We start from the raw sequence: 18,149 nt of genomic DNA on the forward strand, positions 1-18,149 counted from the left end.
TTCATCAAGTACACCTGAGTGGCCCCCTTTGCTGATGAAGGCAGGGAGCACATGCATAGCTGTGTCATTTGGCACTGAACTAGGATTTCTCCCTTGAAAGAAGTCCTGCGAGCTATCTTGAACTAAGAAAAAGGGCAGATGACCTCTAGAAGCTCACAAGAGAGAGCTGGCTGCTTCTTCATCACACAGATAGCAGGTGCATAGGGCGGGAAAGCAGGGTTCGTTCTTTTCCTAGTTCAAAGCTGTGAGCAGACTATTTGTCTACAGCTGCTTACAGACAGAAGCAAGCATGGGGACGTTCTCACTATATGTGGAACAAGGTGGCTGATCTACTGTCAGAGCTTAGGACAACTCAACATGATGCTTAACAGTTCCAATTCCAGTGTATGTGTGTTAAAGATGTTCACTCCTTAATGAATGAGTGTTCTTGTGGCGATACAGATATTGCTGTAAGGGCCCAGCCAGCAGCATTTCTTTCAGTAGCCTTCTCGTACTGGCTGGGGCTGGTTCTCATGGACTGTCCTGATCTGTGAAGCAACAAGTTTGTGCTTTGGACTTCAAAGTAGCTGTGACCTTTTGTCAGTGCACTTCTGCTTCCTACACATGATTGCTCCTTTGGTTCAGATGCTATGCCAGAGGTTGAGTTTAATTATCACAGCTTAAGATGGTTTCATTCTCAGCTTGAAGATGTTAACCTGGAACTTTCTGCCTCCTTTTGTTTTACAGAGAAAAAGGAGAATGTCATGCATGTGCTGCCCCTTCATGGAGGCCATCTGGGATTTTTTGAAGGGTCTGTACTATTCCCAGAACCTCTTACCTGGATGGATAAGCTTGTGGTACAGTATGCCAATGCCATCTGCCAGTGGGAAAAGACAAAGTCTCAGTGCTCGGACACAGAGCAGGCTGTATCTGGCCAGGAGTAATTGACCCAAAGACTCTGGATCACTTTAGTGTATCTCCCCCTTTGGGAACATATTGTTCCCTCACCTGCTGCTTCAGGTTTCCATTCTCTTTGGTATCCTATGGCTGGGGTCTGATCACAATGTTTTCTTCCAAAGTGGAGTTAAAGCAGAGATTAGTATCTGGTCAGAGCATCTTTGCATATATAGTCACTTGGGTTTGTAATTTACTGCTCTGCTTGAAGAGTTAGGTTGCTGACTGTGACTTGCTACAGGATTACTGAGCTAAAGACTGCTTGCTTTAATATAGCAGAAGTTTCAAATGTCACAATCTCTTCACCTGTGAGTCAAAAACTTGATTTGCAGTGTTTGTTTAGGTGTAGATGACAGGGTAACAGTTGACTGTTTTCAGCTGACCTGGTGCTGGAAAAATCCTGTACCAAGCCACAAGCCAGTGAGCAGTTCAGTCCAGGCCACTGAAATGTGGGCTGGAAAAACAGATGCTTGACTACAAATGGAGTTCCAGCCTTGCACCATCTCAAGGGAAGCCTTTTAGTTCCTAGGAATGCACTTACATAAGTGAATCAGTTTAAAAATACTTAACTTTTCCATGCTTCAGCTGTCTGTGGATTGAGGTGTCTTTATGCTGGGAGTCCAAGTAGAGAAAAGCTGCAGGCTGGTAATAACAGTTAAAGTTTCTGTCTGAACATGTTCTTGCACCAAGACCAGATCAGTCACCTTCTCATGATTCTTTGCCTCTTTTTAAATGTAGTCATCTTCTTAGTACTAGATTATTTTTTTTGTTTGACCCAGGGCTTTTTAAAGCTGGCTGTGGCTTCCAAATGGAAACCAGGGATTCAGAATCTGCAGGATCTTTGTGACATTGATCTGCTTTAAAGAATATTTTGTAAAGAATTAGGTACTGTTAAGGGTTAATTTGGTTTTGGTGGTGGGGTAGGGTATTTAGATTTATTCCCCTAATATTAGGGTAAATAACACAAGAATTCTTCCCCTTAGCTTTCAAAGCATCAAATGGTTTTCAGACACATGAGTTGCCTTATATTTGGTGGGGAACTGGATGTCTCTAGCCCTGTGCAACTACAGTGATATCTTTGCATGGCTATCTACTCCCATATCGATGTAAATGTTGTAGGATTACTGGCTCCAGTAAGACACTGGGCTCTTCCTCACTTGAATTGCTTTTCCACACCCAGACATCCTCTTCTAGTTTTAATGTGCAAAGTGAAGTCTGAAAGCTGTTGGCAGGAAAGATGCCTACTCACTTGTGCTTTTCCCTCAAGTGGCTGTTATGGTCTGTGCAGAGATGGTTATTGAAGACCATAATCTACCCCCTGGAAGAAAAGCAGTCCCATGGCAATCTGGAGACTGAAACTTTGAGGTCAAATCTTTTAGTTTGTTCTGTCAGTGGTGTTGTCTCACTAATCCATCCTTAGGACTTCTCTATCAGTGTCAGTGAAGTTCTTTTCCTGTCACACTTCCCACATCTATTAGCACTTTACTGCTTCAGCCTTGGTCTGTGTTCCAGGCACTTCAGTTTATAGCTTAAGGGTGAAACAAGCAGCAAGACTTCAGTCTGGTAATACAGGGGAACAAGCCTTCTGGACTGTCCTGTCCCTAAACCTTCAGTAGGTTGGAGAGGTGGGTTTTTGTTTTAATAAAGCAATAATTAACTATTGTAGCAAAGGTGCATTATCGTATCAGGAAATTCCTTTCATTTGCCTTAGGCCAGACACCTTGGCCTGTTACAACAAACTGTGGGTATCTACACATTCTCCTTATTAGTAAATACAGGTTTCCTTTTTTCCTTCGAAGAAAAGATGTGACCAAGTAAAGCTATAGCAAGACTTGGCCATGGTTGTGGCTGTTCCTTTAGAACTATTTTAGGGCATCAGTTAGCAAGGATATTCTTGGCTGATGGATATCTTGTCTCTATGTTGTTATAGTCTTATTCATACTGCATCTGTATATCACTAAAATCTGTCATAAAAGACACTTCAGATTTTTGCTTAAGTAGCTGTTCATGTAATATTCATTGGATATGACTTAAATACCTTCTCACTTTAACAGAAGTGGAGTGTAAACAACACTTGTAAGCATCAAATAGATACAGGATAAATTTAGACACATAGAGGTATATGGTTTTTATCTCCAATGGGTTACAACTTTAGAAGTGTTTCAGATTTCACAGTATACTACAGCTGTAGCTTACACAGGTCATGGCTGTCTGCCTTGAGGAAACAAAACTGCCCTTCGTGTGCTTTGAGTGTCATTCCTCAATCGACCTTTACTATGCTGAGGTGAGTATCAACTTCAGATGGCTCTAGAGGAGCAGAGGTTGTCCTTGGTACCAATACTACTGTTGAGGTGAAGAGCCAGCCATATGACCCAACATGTGGTTACCTATGAATGAAAAAGGTCAGTGTGCATCTGACCTCCTTTTGAGAGTAAAGTGTCTGCCTTCCTCAGCTGGAGAGCCTTATCAAAAGCAGAGGCACTCTGGCCAGCTCCCCAAGTGGCTGAAGCTCTGTCATCTTCCCCAGGACTCCAGGCTGGCAGAGCAGTTCAGTGGTTGACTGGCCCAGAACATGAGAGTCAGGAGGGTGAGAACTGGCTGGGTGCTGCCTGGGGAGGTTAGTGCTGAGGCTAAGCAAGTGTTTTAGCTCTGCTTTTTGACCACATCATGCCAGTTGCTCCTGAATGCATAGCTTTGTCCTGGGAAGCTTTTCCTTGGAAAAAAAAAAATCTTCTTTACAAAATGGAATGAAGAAAACTATTCTTGGCGGACCAGACTTTCAAATGGTTTTTTTCCATTTCTGAGGTATGAGGAAGCTACCACCTTGTCCAATGTACCCTTGTTTCAAACAAATTTCACCACAGCAGGTGGCCAGTCAATGACTGGTTTTTGAGCAAGTCTTCTAAAATGAGGTGAGCAACTAGGCAGTTCTCAAAGCAGCAGGAGCTGTAGCTTTGTCTGATCAAATAGAGATTTTTTTTTTTTTTTCCCCTCCCTTGAAAAGACTTTAAAGAATCTCCTTCCTGCCCCACAACCCAAGCCTTCATACTTCGGAAGTGCTGATGCTGTGGACTTTCTGAAACTCTTAACTACAGAAGTAATAGGGGTTTCTTGCTCATTTGAACTGTTTCTGCACTTGCATCTACAGCTGTTCAGACCACTTGTGGCTTGACAAACCAATTCTAGCCTGTTTGGAGAAGAGAAGCTTTTGTTATAGCTTATTTGTGCAAGGTTTCTGGAGCCTGAGGTTCATCTTAACCAAGCTTCTTGTAGATGGAAGCAGTTAGGAGGAAAAACATTCCATCTCACCCAATGTGGTGCTGCTTTCAAAGCAAGACTAGTGGGTGTCAGACTTGCAGCAGTAACTTAAAGAGACCTTAAGGATGAGGGAGAGGAGAAAGTTAAGCTGCAGTGCTCTAAAGACCTTCAAATAAAAGAATTCTATATTAAATCTTGCTGCTAAGAGTGATGGGCAACCCCAAGATGTGTGGGACTTTGTCCAATCAGAAATACTCTTCTCTCAAAAAATACTAGTCTTGTGACATGGGCAAGTGGCTTTCATCTGCCCAGTGAACTAGACCTTAAATGGATTCTGAATTTTTAAGTCTCAGAGGTCAAGCTGTCTTTTTTTTCATCTTTTGTCAAGACACGTGAGGCTGAAGTGTACACTTGTAGATCATTACAGTATAGTCTGATAGTGCAGGTCAAGATTACAGCGTGATGAATCTGTCATGCTCTGTTTAGTTTCAAACTGGGCTTAGAAAAAGCATTAGCAGAGCTCTTCCACAGGTAGTCTCATGTGGTATACACCCCTCTTTCCTGTCACTGCACTTGAACATAAACCCCAAGGACTCTCAATCGGATAGCAGGTTACAAAGCTATTACTCTTTGGTTAGGCTGGTCCAACCATCACCTTTGCTAGTGTCTGGAGAGACCTGAAGATTGAAGGTGGGCAGCTGGGAATTGCTCTTACTGAATAAAAGGAACTTGTGGGTTCCACTACATCAGATCTGCCAGCATTTGTAATGTCCCTTGGTTAGCTTCTAAATTGGAGGTGCTTTCAGATGGGTCTGGCAGTGTTGTAGTTGCACTATGAAGACTGAAGTTTGAACTTCCCTGCAGTCTTTCCTGAGTGTTTTTCTGCAGTTGCTGTATATGAAAATATAGGTTACAAAGACAGGGCATTAATCAAAGATGTTGGGAACTGTTAGCTCCAGTACTGAATTTAGCCAAGTTATCTGTGTGTCATCTGTTCTGGGTCTGTCACAATTTCCTAGACCACAGCCCTTTGACACGTGGTGCCTTGCCCTTCTCCTCCCTCGACATCAGCATATCTAGAGACTTCAGTTAACAGCTCTGCCAGAGCTTTTGAGGCTTTGCTTTTTAGTAAATTAATTTTCAGACGCTAGGTAGTGAGACAGTTCTGGCAACGCATACTGTAGAAGCGTGTGCTGACTTAAAGGACCTCTGTGGGCAGCCTACAACTAGCTACAGTCTATTTTTGAGGCTTAAAATAACAATGTACATAAGCAGTGGAGATCACTTTCAGCTCTCTGCTCCTCTAGCAGGGATTGAGTCATAGAAGGAGGGTTTGCTTTGCTTAATATGTGACTTGTTAACTTAGAATCCCAGGGCTCTTGTGTCTGTTAATGCTCCAGCAGCATAGCTGGAGGTGGATTGCCTAACTGACTACATCTTAAAAGACAGTGCAGAGAGTAGCAACTTCAGGATTTAATTGCCAGTTTAGTGACCTGGATTGCTTCCAGGTTTTTCTAGAAATATTATGCCTGTCTGGAGCTCATTGAAATTCTTCAGTCTTCTTCCAGGAGATCAGAAAAGACCCTAGCCTTGTGCTGCATGTATAAGTCACTTTTGTGAAGAGCATCTTGTTTCTGGCTTGTCATGCTCCATATGTCCTTACTCCTTAGGTAGGTCTGTTGGTTGAGTAGGTCGTGGAGCCACAGTGACTCAAAGCAGTGTCTCCTTCATGGCTTCTAGCTGAAAAGCAAACAGCCCTTCTTGGCATGAGGACTTCCTGAGTTTTCTCCAAGCTTAGAATGCCTCAGAGCAACACCAGCCCGAGGGGAGGGTGCCTTGTAACTGTACCCCTTTTATCACCTGGACCTTTTCAGCTGCTGGAGTAGCTTAGGCATAAGTGCCATCAATGAGTTAAAGCAGTTGCCAGCTTTCCACACTGTGGTAGAAGGGTTTCTAGGGTTATCCTAAACTGTTGCATTCTGAATATCTGTATTCTTGGTTTTGCTGGTTAATCAATGAACACAAACACTGCAGTCCAGGGCAGCATTTATCAGGTTGGCTCTGCTAGTATTGAACAGCCTTTTTCACGTCTATCTGATAACCCACTAAAAGCTCCAACCCATCGTTTGTGGGTAAAGGCTTTTCTTTCTTTCCCACCCAATGGCCTTGCCTAACCCAGGTAGTTTTAATGCAGTAAGGAGCCTGATCCTGCAAAGTGGCTCTACACAAAGCCTTTTTGCTTCTGTCTGAATGACAAGCTTGCATTGTCTATCTCTGGTCATGCAAGAGCTTTGATTAGGTACAGAACTTCCTTCTAGGATCTATACTATAGTTCTGTTGGGATGTTGACCCTCATGGCTCCTGCTAACTGGGAAGTCCTTTTTTTAAAAAAAAAAAAGCCAAACAAAACCCAGTTGTAGTTATATAACCAAAGTCTACTGCTTAGCCCAAGTCAGCAGCTTTCCAAAGAAGTATGATTTCTCATTGTGTTATTTGACAGCTTGATCGTAATGTCTAGTGACATTATCACTAAATATTCTTCTTGAGAAAACGTAACCTCTTTCTCTGACAATCCCAAGCTGAGGAGGTGTGCAGGGAGCCTAGGAAGAACAGACCTGTGCCCTTGTTTTGCCCATGCAGCTGTGCTAGAACAGGCTGAGTGACTTCTAGTGATCTTGGTGAGTAGTTAACTATGAAAATGTTTTCAAATTGGCAAAATTATACTTTGCAACCATCTCTAAATGCTGCCCTGCAAAAAGCTTGTATACTGAGACACTCTCCCTGCTGCCATGTTCTGAGTCGGATTCTCTGGAGCTGAGAGCTGCAGGGAAGATGATTTGCAACTAGCAATGCAATTTTTCTATATCTGCTGATGTTTACCTTTGAAATTATATATATATAAAACAATGTCTGATCTTTTCTTTTAATTTTTGTTTTTGTGTGGTGTAAAATGGAGGTCATTGCAAAACAAAATGTAATTTTGTTATCTTTGATTCAGTGAGATTTCTTTATTTAAAAATAAAGGACTTATTGAAGTCAGTGATAATGTGTAGTGTGTGCAGTGTTGTTGGGTGGTGAAGACCAGCTGTCACTTGGCAGGCACAGCAGCCATGCCTTCTTATTCAGTTCCTCTGCAACCGGGAGAGGATAATTTGATATGGGAATACATTGGGCCAACAAGGTAATATTGATTAAAATGCAACTGGGTATCAGAACATGTTCCCTCGGTTACGAGATTCGGATTAGCTAAGAGGGGAACACAAGGAATCATTTAGACCCAGCCTTTACACATGCAAAAGATGTTAGTTTCTGTTCACTAGTGCTGCCTAAAGCAGGACTGCCTTAAGAGGAAGGTTATCCCTACATCTCTGCAGTGTTACATCAAGACAGCAATTAGCTTGTTGACAAGACAACTTTTGCAAGTAACTCCTGTTTCTAGTGTTGCCTTTACACTTTGATGCACTAGTTTGCTGTTCTAGCGGTAAATGTAAGAACTCGGATTGTTCTAGGAAATGTGAATGAACCTCTCCTTCGAGGGAGAAGGCTCAAGTTTGTACTCCTTCTGCACTTCTGAGGTGGGGAGGATGGGAAGAGTGACAGTTGGGAGTATCTTCACCTTTCGCTTGTTGCAGCCTTCTGTGCCCACCTCTCAAAGACCTGGCTCTGCTGCCCACTGAAAGCTGAAGCAAGTGTCAAGTAGATAAATGGGAAGACTGCACAGGGGCCTTATGCAGCAACACATGGGTGGTGTGCCAGCCCCTGCCACCACTGTCATCTTCAGCTGGAGCCTTCCTTTGCCTCTGTTGTGTTTCAGAGAGCAGAACAAGGACAGAGCTGCTACAAAAAGGCTCTAGAGAGAAGGCAGTCTTAGCAATTCCTGCGATATGTAGGAGCATCCAATAGTTGCCCTGGCTCTTGAATCTGATGGGGCTGGGCTTGGTGGCTAAGCATGGGGTGTCTAGCAGGTTCTTGAGTGGAGGAGCACATGGCTTTCTTGGCAGTTGGCAGAGGCCTTCCCTGAGGCCCAACTTTGGGAGCTAGCTGGGGGCTGACTTTATCTTCTCCCCTTTTTCCCTTGCAGCATGAGTGGTGCTTGAGCCTTTTGTAGTTGCTTTGTTTCTGGCCAAAAGGTATTCAGTACTGCTCTGTTGGAGAGTGGAGTTGGTATCAGCTTAAAAAGCTTAATGCCTGCCCTGAAGATACTGAAGAAGGGCTATTTTTGCTACTGGATGAGAGAGCAGGTTGTGACAGTCCTGTGTCAGCTGCTGCGTTCTCCTGGGATTATGAGGTTGCTAGCTGGAGGAATCCTCCAGAGGCAGACCTGCAGCTGTGCCAGGACTAAGCTGAAGCAGGATACAGACAGGGTTTAACTGTGGCCCTTCCTGCAGCATGACAGAACTCTCCTCTGGGACAAGAGCTTCCCTGGAGGGTGCGCAAAGCTTTTGGCTCGTGTTTCTGCAGCATCATCATCTGTTATTCTTCCCTATTTAAGAGTGAGTGGGTTTCTTAATCTTTCAGCTGCTGGCAGAAAAAACCACATAACAGCATCTCTGGCCAGGACACTGACATCTTTGAGCCTAGGGCACAGAAGAGCACTACCTGACTGATGCTAAGAGCTCACTAGTGTGTGTGTGTGGGGGGTTTAACTACAGACCAAGTGAGGCATGCAGACGGTAACTGGGACTGGTGAGCCATCAGGGTGACTGGGCTGGACCAGGACTGTTGCTGCTTTTCCCGTGTAATAAGAATTGCACTGTGGGAGGCAGTGTTTTGGGCTCCGTTTCTAGTTTATTGGCCATTGCAATTTGCTGTTTTATCTACTTCAGAATTCCTTCCTGGCTTGGTCAGAGTCACTCTGGGGGGAAACAGGCCAGCATGGACCGTGCTCCGTGCTCCATTTGCTGTGCTGTTCTGTGCCTCCCCATCAAAACAAGCTACTGGCTGACAATTTGTCCCAGCAGTGCTGATCAGCCACAGGGACCTCCCGAGAGCTGTGACTGTCCCAGTCCAAATCCCAGAGGGCAGCAGTGTGGGGCTCCCGTGTCTGTATGGGGGGTGGGGGGTGTTTGTCTTTTTTGTTTTGTTTTGTTTTTTTTACAAGAGAGCTGCAATTGCTCTGTCTCCCAAGCAAGCTGTGCTGTTGTGTGCACTGGTTGTAGGGCTGTTGTATGTGGTTTCCCTGGGACAGCTCCAGATGCTTCCCGGACCCTTGGAGAGTACTGCACAGTAAGGAGCCAAACGCAGCAGAGAGGTGCCTTTCGCTCTCCCTCTGGGCTGTCACGCAAGGCTGGCGCAGGCGTGGGCTGGGACTGGCCATATGTGGGCTAGCTGTGCGGCTGAGGCTGGAGAAAACAGATCTAACCCCAGTCGCCTCTGCCCAGACAGGCCCCATCCTTCCCGCAGCTTTGGAGCCGATGTCCTGTTTGGTTTGAGCCTGAGCCAGCGCCCTGATGAATGCGGCTCTTGTCAGTGCCCTCCACCTCGGCCGGCTTCGGGTGGGAGTCTGGTCTTCTGGCTGATGAAGGGCACCCGTGTGGAGCTGAGAGGGAAGGGGGGGGGGGGGGGGACAGGGCACGCTGCAGGACCAGGTTGACAGAGAAGAAGGTAACTTGGGCAGAGACCAGCAACTTGCTCCTCTCCAAGCCTTACTGCTGGCCGAGGGAGGAGAAGATGGTCTGGAAATGGGTACTGATCAGCTCTTTGGAGATGCCTGGTTCGTGGGCCAGAACGGAGTGCCTCGCCTGGGACACGGCTACTTCTGCCTCCTCCTCCCCACCCAGGTCTTGCTGACTCTACATCAGCAAGGACTAATTAGCATTATCATCGGGCACGGTTTGCTGGGCAAGGACCCTTCTCTGCCCTCCATAGTGGCTTTTGGTGGGACTTCCCTGACTGAGCTCCCTCTCCCAGTGCAGTGCTGGGGGAAACAGCTGCACTGCTGACACTTGTGAAGGATTTAGGAGAGTATATTTTGCTTGTCTTTCACTGTCCTGTGGTTAAAATCCTTTTCCTGGTCTTAGTGGTTGCTACAGCCTCCGTTCCTCCTCCCTGCCTGCCTGGCTGAGCAGGAATTAGGCAGAGCCAGCTCCGCCCGGGCCCCTGGTCGGGTTCTTGTTTGCATCTTTTGGGCTGTTTTTCCTGGTTAGAGCAGTTGGCTGAGGATAGGGTCTCTGCTTGAGCAGGGGTGGCACTCCTGGGACGCAGGGAGGATGGAGACGGCTGGTTCCTTGGCCCCTATGCCAAAGGGCAGTCTGTAACGGGGACACAGGGATCTCCCACCAAGCACTGACACTCCTTAGAACCAGCAGCGCAACCAGTGCCTGTGACCAAAAAGCTGCATCCCTGTTCCTTGCCACATGCCACGAGGGACCTTGGAGCTCTGCTGTTAAACGCTTTATTTCTCCCTTGCTGTAGCCCTCCCTTCCCAGAGCAGACACTCTCCTGTCCTCCCCCCCCGCAGTGCCAGGGCATGCTGTGGGAGAGGGCTGGTGGCCTCCTTCCTCTGCTGGCTCCCGAGGGAAGGATGCTCTGCCTGGGAGGGGCAGAGCTGCTGGGCAGCCCGCTGCCTCATTTGGGGAGAGGAGGGACAGGCATGGAGCAATAGGGCCAGAATGCCTCATCACAAGCAGTCATTAAACCAGTGCTACAGTAAGGAGGTGGCTGGGGTTAGAAGGCCACCTCTGATCCTATTGTACAGGGGAGAGGGGGATCAGACCCTGGTTTAGAGAGCCGTGTCTTCAGCCTCGATGCGGGGCCCAAAGAGTTTCTCTGCTGTTGCTTTGCCATCATACTTGGGCAGGTTGCCACCAAAGTCTGCTGGCAAGATGTCAGCATCAATCTCCTGGTAGAAAGACTCCAGCTCCTCCCCATGCACAAAGACCTGGAGGGACATGGGAGCAACCCTCAGCAGTGGCCTGAGGCGACTCTTCCCAGCTGCTCTTTCACCCAGGGAAGTGCCTTTGCCTCCGGGTCCCTTTCCCAAACTCACCCTCTCCAGCAGTTTGCTCTTCAGGAACGGTTTGACCACGTTGTAGGTGGTGGTGAAGTACCAAGGCTGGTGGATGAAGTGGACAGCTTTGAAACGTGCTGGGAAGGAGTCCTAGGATCCCAAAGCCAGACACAGATGGTTACAGATGTTGCTGTCCGTGTGGAGCTGGGCAAGCAGCAATGAACACCCCAGCGCTGCCTCAGCTCTCCTCACCCAATCTCCCCTTATTTCTTTGATTGCCCCTTTCTGTCCTGACCCAGAGAATTGGATGTCCTAGCACCAGGGAAGCTGAAGAGCCTCCCAGATGGCTCATTGCTCCCACTCCATGAGAAGGACCACATCTCTGCTGTCCTTCCCTGAGGGAAGCCGAGAGCCTTTGGCCTCTGGTCCAAGAGCAGAAATCTTGGAGTGCCTGTGGGTGTCTGTCCAGCATGGACCAAGCTGAGCTGAGATGTTAGTGAGGAAAGGCCACCATGCCATGCCATGCCATAGGATGCTGCAAGGAATGGTGCTACTGCTTCTGGTCCAGCTTTTGAGAGGGCAGGGAGATGGGGCGGGGAAAATAGGATCCATTTTGCAGGATGAAGCCGATTCACGAGCAAGGCAAGGAGCATGTGATGGGGAACAGCCTCTCCACAATACTTTCTCACTGTATCAGTGTGGTGGCAATCCCAAACCCTGCTAGTCCTGCTGCATTCCTTCCCTGGGCTCTCGGCTCCCCCAGGGCCCTCTCTGCTACCTCACCTGCAGCATGTCCACCATCTTCTTGAGCTCGGAGGGTTTGATCCCTGATGCCTGCTGCATGGTGAAGCCCTTGAAGTTCTCAATGATGCAGAACCCATTGATCTGGGTCTCTTCATTTTCCAGCAGCTTCTCCAAGATAATGCAATAGGCACGAAGGATCTGATGGAGAGGAGAGACAGCAGGGTTTGGTATTAGGTTTTACTTTCCATAGACCCCAGGAGGGTCCCAGGAAGAGTCCCATGGACCATTAGCCAGGGCAGGGTCTGCTTGACTTCAGCCTGCTTGTCACAGGCAACCCCAGGACTTCAGAGCAGGGAGGGCATTTCTGGGGATGCTCAACAACCACCACATTCCCCTTTCAAGTCAGGTACATCTCAGATCTGGATCAGTGTTACGTTGCGACCAAATTCAGAGCTGAGCAGAAAATGGAGCTAGGAGAAGCTGTGAGTTACATGCCTGGAAACTTCATTGCCAAGAAGCCCTTTCTGTGCCCTGTGCCTCAGTTTTCTCCTCTGCCCTGCACGTCCCTCCTTTCTGAAGTGCCTTCCTTTAATGGCGTGGTGCCTTTTTTCACCCCGTCTTACCTGGGCAGGGGGATGCACACCCCAGATTCGGCCTGCACTTTGCACCACATCAGGGGGAAGGAAGGGGGGGACCCTTTGGGATGGACCACACTCTCCCACACTCCCTCGAAAGATAAACTCAAAGGGCTGCAGTTTTGCTTCAGCCTGGGTGGCTGGAGGCTGTGTGTGGACATATGTTGATGTGTTAAGGGATGCTGCGCTCAGACGTGCTGAGCAGGACAAGCCCAAGAGCAGGACCGCTCTGCTCCGGGAGCAACAGCTGAGCTGGGCTGACCTCATCAAAGGTGATCTCTTCATAATCCCAGTTCTCGATGTTGAAGAGCATCACCACCCGGCCGTACTTGTCTCTGCTGGCCAGGATGCCAGGGTAGCCAGCTTCGATGGTGCTGCGCACAGCCTCGGGGGTCAGGTTGTCGAAGAGCTCGGGGTACTGCTGGCGGAAGTTCACATAGCCTGGAGGGAGGCAGAAATCACGGGCAATGGCTGCTTGCCTGGCCTCGGGAAGCTGGGCGAGCCACCAGAGCCAGGATGGACTGGCAATGGTAAGAGGGTCCTGAGCCCAAGAGCTACGGAACAGCTGTGCCTGAGCTCAACATGGGTCAGGTCTCCTCCAGCAAAGCAGGGAGAAAGGAGCTCAGCACCAGATCAGCTCCAGCCCCAGCCCCAGCATGTTGTGTTACCCACCCCATGCTGGGGGCTTCCCATGCCTGCTGCCTTTCCAAAACCCCAACAAGCAGATAAAGTAATTTTCCCCCTCATTTCCCTTCTCCCCTTCCTCCCTGTTTGGGTGACACCCTCTAGCTCCCCTGCCTTGGCACCCTGCAGGCATGAAATAAGGAACCTTGTCCTGGGAAAATGCAGGCAAACAAAACAGCTCGCCTGGGAGCCAGCACTGATAATTACAACTCATTATGCCCGAAGCTGACACAAAGAAGAGTGGAGCAGGAGCCAGGCAGGTCCTCACCAGCGGCTGCCCCCCAGGCTGCCCTCCCACTCCCCCTCCATCCCTAAGGATCACTCTCGGTGTGGGGAGGGGGTGCCACAAACCCCCCAACCTAGCCCCCAGCCCTCAAGGGGTCCCAGGAGCGCTGAGCCCACCAGGCATCATGCACAGAAGCATCAGGGTGGATGCAGGGCTGGCTCTTTACAGGATTACAAAGGGGCATGTATAGGGCATGTATAGGACATGGGGCTCTTGAGGGAGTGCAGCCCAAACCAGCTGGGTTTGCTGTACAAATGAAACAGCCTGCCACCACTAAATGCACTTTTTTCCCATTTTTCCCAGTAGATTAGCAAGGAATGGGATTGTCCTGGTGTTGCTGGATGCCTGGCATCACCCTCATTCATTTCCTTCCCCATCCCAACTCTTTCCCCTACATCCCAAGCCCCCCAGCCCTGCCTGTTTCTATTTATCTCCTCTCCTCATCCCCTTCCCATGCCAGGGTCCTGCTGTGCCAGCACCACGCGGATTAGGGGATGAGGAGGCCCCAGCACAGGACTGGGAGCTGCTGGTGGATGTGTACCCCTGTCCTCACCCAGCATCACAGCCTGGGACCCCTCCCCACCTTTCAGCAGGTCATACGCCCTGTGGACGTCAAACTTGCGGGCACGAATGAAGCGGAGGAAGAAAGAGTCGTCCTTCCCCTGCACCTTCTCAGCCACCGCCTTGCACACCTCCTCGCCGCCCGCCCGCTCCTGCACCAGCTCCCGCAGCGCCTTCACCGCCACCTCCCTCTGCTCCTCTGTCTCGTTCAGCTCATCCTTCGCCTGGGCGGGGCAAGCAGAGAGGGGACCCAGCTCAGTGATGCCCCACACACACCCCAAAACACCCCGGGGTTCATTTAGGCACCCTGGGTGCTGGGGGAGTGCAGTGATGCTCCTTGCAGCATCCCAGCACAGGGAGGGGAGTGTCACCCACGTCCCCTGCTTGGAGACCCTTTGCGGTAAAGTACATGCCTCCAACACAGGAGCTCAGTGATGGTCTCCTCTGGCCCCTGGGAAGGAGCAGAATCCCTGGGCTGTGCCTGCCCCACCACTCCCCATGGCCGCCCTCACCTTCTGCAGGGTGTGCGGGGGGATCTTCTCACACTTCCCGAAGACGGGGCCGTGGTCCTTGGTGGTGAGGCGCTCCAGCTTGGTGCGCAGGGCCTGCTCCTCCTCCGAAACGATGCGGAAGGTGCCCGTCTGGGGGTGAGGAGAGGATGTGGGATCTCCCCAGGCAGCCCCCCAACTCCCTGCAGGTCTCCTGGGATAGGGGTCTGTGGGGAAGGGCAGAGCCTCCACGCATGCACCCAAGGGGGTGCAATGGGATGGGGGTGGGCTGTGTGCTGCCCAGGCTCCCCGCAACAGGCTGAGAGCAGCCAGAGAGGCAAGGAGTGTGCGGGGTGCACCCCATCCCGACACTGCAGGGACAGGATGCTCGGAGCGCAGGGGAAGGGTGGCATGGGGGCAGTACTCACAACCGCAGACATGTTGTCCTCTGTCCTCCGTTGGCTGCAGGACACTGGGAGAGGGAAAGAGGGATCAGCAGCAGTGGGATCCTGGTGGCTTCTGCAGGACTCCTATGCCCCATCACCTGCCCCTCTTGCTCGGGCAGGGGCGGAGGTGGGTGCCCAGAGGACACCCCCAACCCTCCTCAGTGCCATCATGCAATGCCTGCATCTCTGCCTACCTGCCAGAGGCTGAGCAGCCTTGAGAAACACTAGGGGTGTTCACAAAAGCAGCTTAAAAATCTAAGTATTGATCGTCTGACCCCTTCGTCCTTTTTTGCTGGCTCTGCCTTTCCGCTGGAGGTTGGGAGCATCTCCTGGGGACCCCTGACCCCATGAGCTCATCCAGTGCTGTTTTGTCTCAGACCACCTTCATACAGGCAGAGGCTAAGCACCCAGCCTCGGCCAGGCAGCCAGCCAGCTTGTGCTTTTATTGCCTTTAATTTCCACTACCCTGTTATTCCCAAAGTTTTTCCGGAATCATCAAGCCCTGCTGCTCCAGCCCAGAGCCCATTGATGGCTGCAGGGCTGCACCGTGAGCTTCTCGGCATCCTTCCAACACAGTTTGGGTGAAACACCTTGTTCCCATGCATGGGAAGGAGGAAGAGGGCTGCCTTCATCCTACCTCCAGCACCTGACCCTACCCAGCTGTAGCACCGGTTCCAAGCCCAGGCTGTGCGAGGGATGCTTGGCTCCAGCTCAGCCACTTCCCAGGGGCATCCTCTTCCCCAACAGCTCCAGGGGAAGGGATGGGCATCCCCCTTTTCCAGGCACTAAAACCAGTCCCAGTCCCGGAGGTGCCAGGTTAAGGGAAGACTGGATGATGGTCTCCAACACAGTTATTTCAGGTGGAAAAAGTCCTGGATACTCACCAGGGAGAGGAAAAGCTGAACCGTCCACAGAGGGTCAGTGCCTGGGGCTGAGATGGATGCACGAACGCTGAGGCCGGAGTGGAGCAGCACGATCACCGTGCAAAAGCTTTGTAGAGTCACCGGGTTGGGATTAGACCGTCACAAGGCATCAACTCACTGCAGCTTTGTAATTAAGTCAGCAAAACCCAGGCAAGAAACCCCATTAAAACATTACAAAAGGCAGCTGAGGAGAGGGAAGGAGGGAGTCAGGGCTCCGCCAGCCAGCCGGAGCGTGCGTGGAGGGGCAGGCTGGGATGCCGGACCCGATTAATGAAGTATAAAAGCTTCTAGTTGTGTAACTTGCTCATTAGCACGGGGCAGGGGCAGAGGCAGGGGGTGGGCAGCCTGCCATCCTGGCCTGCTCCCCCAGGGTGAGCGGGCCAGGTCTCTTCCCCAGCTTCTGCCCCCAAAAGCCTGGCAAGGTCCTACTTTGACTTGGCCGCATGGTTGCAGGGATGGGTCCACAGCAGAGGATGCTCCCACAGCTGATCTCTCCAACTCTTCCCCAATGAGGCCACCCGAACCAGCATCCCTATGGGGCCCCTTTCAGCTTTTAAAATAAAAAAACCACGGGCAGATTATTTATTTTACAATGCCCCCAAGTGATGATTGCCTGCTTGGGAGCTTTTGGAACTGGACACCAGTCCACCCCTGGGGCAATGCCCTGGACCCGTGAGGGAGGGGAGCCCCCGGTTGCAGCAAGGACTGCACTAAGCCTGCGTGTGGGTGCACTGGGATGGAAAAATGGGTTTTTTGGAACATTCAAGCATGCTGAGGCCAGATGGGGCAGGGGAGCCCCTGCAGCCTTAACCTTTTTTGAGCCCAGAGTAGTGGGAGCCGGGTGAGAACGCGGTGAGGATAAGGCTGTGCACGGCTCTTTCCCCAAGCCCAGGAGAAGAGCTCGGGCAGGCTCATACCACAACAGGGATTTTGGGGAGGTGGTGGGGCTGGGCTAAGTACCGGCGCAGGACTGAAGGGGCTTACACAAGGCATGTTTTGTAATGCCATCGGGATTTACGGATTTGGTTTCCACAGGGCTGCCCTGCAAATGGAGCTGAGACCCCGCTGTGAGGGAGGGAGGAGGAGGGAGGCACGAGATTCCAGATGAAGGGCAGGGAGGAGCCAGGAGGGAAAGCTCGGTCCTGTGCCAAGACCCCAAGTGATGCCACCATGTCCAGGGGCACTGCATGCTGGTTTTCATGGGAGACCCCCCGCCTCCTCCTCCTCCTCCCCTTCCCACGCCAGCCCTGGTGCAAGGCTCAGCTTCTTACTAGAGCTTGTTGGACCTTTGCCTGCAGCCCAGTGAGCAAGACAGTGTGTGACGGGGGGACACCGTCAGCATGGGGGTTCCCAAACAGCCCCAAGAGCCCCGTATGGGGATGGCAGAGGGGACCTGTGCTCCCCAGGCCACCTGGGCATCGTGCCTATTGCAGATGAAAGTTTTGCAGACTCATGCACAACCCATGGCATCACCAAGTGGGTGGTTTTTCCTGGGAAAATTAGTCCTGGGAGGGGTGGCAGTCCCAAGGGGGACCCACCTCAAGGGGGAACCCACCCCCAGGAGCTGTGGCCAGAGCCCTCAGGGATCTCGTGGCCAGGCCAGGTGAACCCCCCCTCCCCACGGCCCCTGGCCCTGGGCGAACACACTCCCCCCAGCCCCGCAGCATCAGCTCCAGCTCCCCGGGAGCACGGGGCTTGCGAAAGCCCCCAGGCCGCGCTGGCACCGGCTCCTCCGGCTAAATCCGGCTGCTTACGGCGGGCTAAACCGCCTGGTGCGCCCCGGGCCACCCCTCCTGCCCCCGGACGTAAGGGGTTTACTCGAAGGTATCCGCACCCCACGTGGGTGGCACGCGCGGGGGCCGGGTGCTGCTGCTGTAGGGTGGCCCTGAATGGGCACTTTGTGCCAGGCACCCCAGTGCCACCCCACCCCCACCCCCGGCTGCCTGCCCCACGTGCCTGCGTCCCACATGCCTGCACCCCACGTGCCTGCACCCCACGCTGTCCTGCGTCCCACGTGCCTGCACCCCACGCTGCTTTGCACTAGATAACGCCCGGCACCCCACGCCGCCCTGCACTGCACCCCGCGCCGCCCTGCACCCCACGCTCTCCGCACCCCGCGGGACTCGAACCGGAAACCCCCGGGCGGCCGGAGCAGCCGGCGGCGCGGAAGGGAAGTGAACGCTGGGGGCGGGAGCTGTTGCCCAGGTGACGGGCGGGCACTTCCGGGCGGGAATTTCGGGGA

At 51.3% G+C, this 18,149-nt stretch overlaps 2 protein-coding genes across 2 annotated transcripts in view; one reads left to right on the top strand and one right to left on the bottom strand.

The window, feature by feature from the left end:
* ABHD2 (abhydrolase domain containing 2, acylglycerol lipase) overlaps positions 1 to 6,614 on the top strand; it is a 40,676-nt gene extending 34,062 nt beyond the window's left edge. The window contains exon 11 of the mRNA XM_040602447.1: positions 727 to 6,614. Coding sequence (XP_040458381.1) covers positions 727 to 923 — 197 coding nt within the window. The 3' untranslated portion in view covers positions 924 to 6,614. The remainder of the gene's footprint in view (positions 1 to 726) is intronic.
* On the bottom strand, positions 6,579 to 16,162 carry RLBP1 (retinaldehyde binding protein 1). Its single transcript, XM_040602448.1, has 8 exons — positions 15,869 to 16,162; positions 14,967 to 15,010; positions 14,563 to 14,691; positions 14,073 to 14,274; positions 12,782 to 12,960; positions 11,924 to 12,082; positions 11,180 to 11,290; positions 6,579 to 11,071 (listed from the first exon to the last, which is right to left on the bottom strand). The coding sequence occupies exons 2-8, from the start codon at positions 14,976 to 14,978 to the stop codon at positions 10,913 to 10,915; spliced, it is 951 nt and encodes a 316-aa protein (XP_040458382.1). The 5' UTR covers positions 14,979 to 15,010; positions 15,869 to 16,162; the 3' UTR covers positions 6,579 to 10,912.
* Positions 16,163 to 18,149: the final 1,987 nt, after the last annotated feature.

This window comes from Falco naumanni, chromosome 7 (assembly GCF_017639655.2).
Source record: "Falco naumanni isolate bFalNau1 chromosome 7, bFalNau1.pat, whole genome shotgun sequence".
Taxonomy (NCBI): domain Eukaryota; kingdom Metazoa; phylum Chordata; class Aves; order Falconiformes; family Falconidae; genus Falco; species Falco naumanni.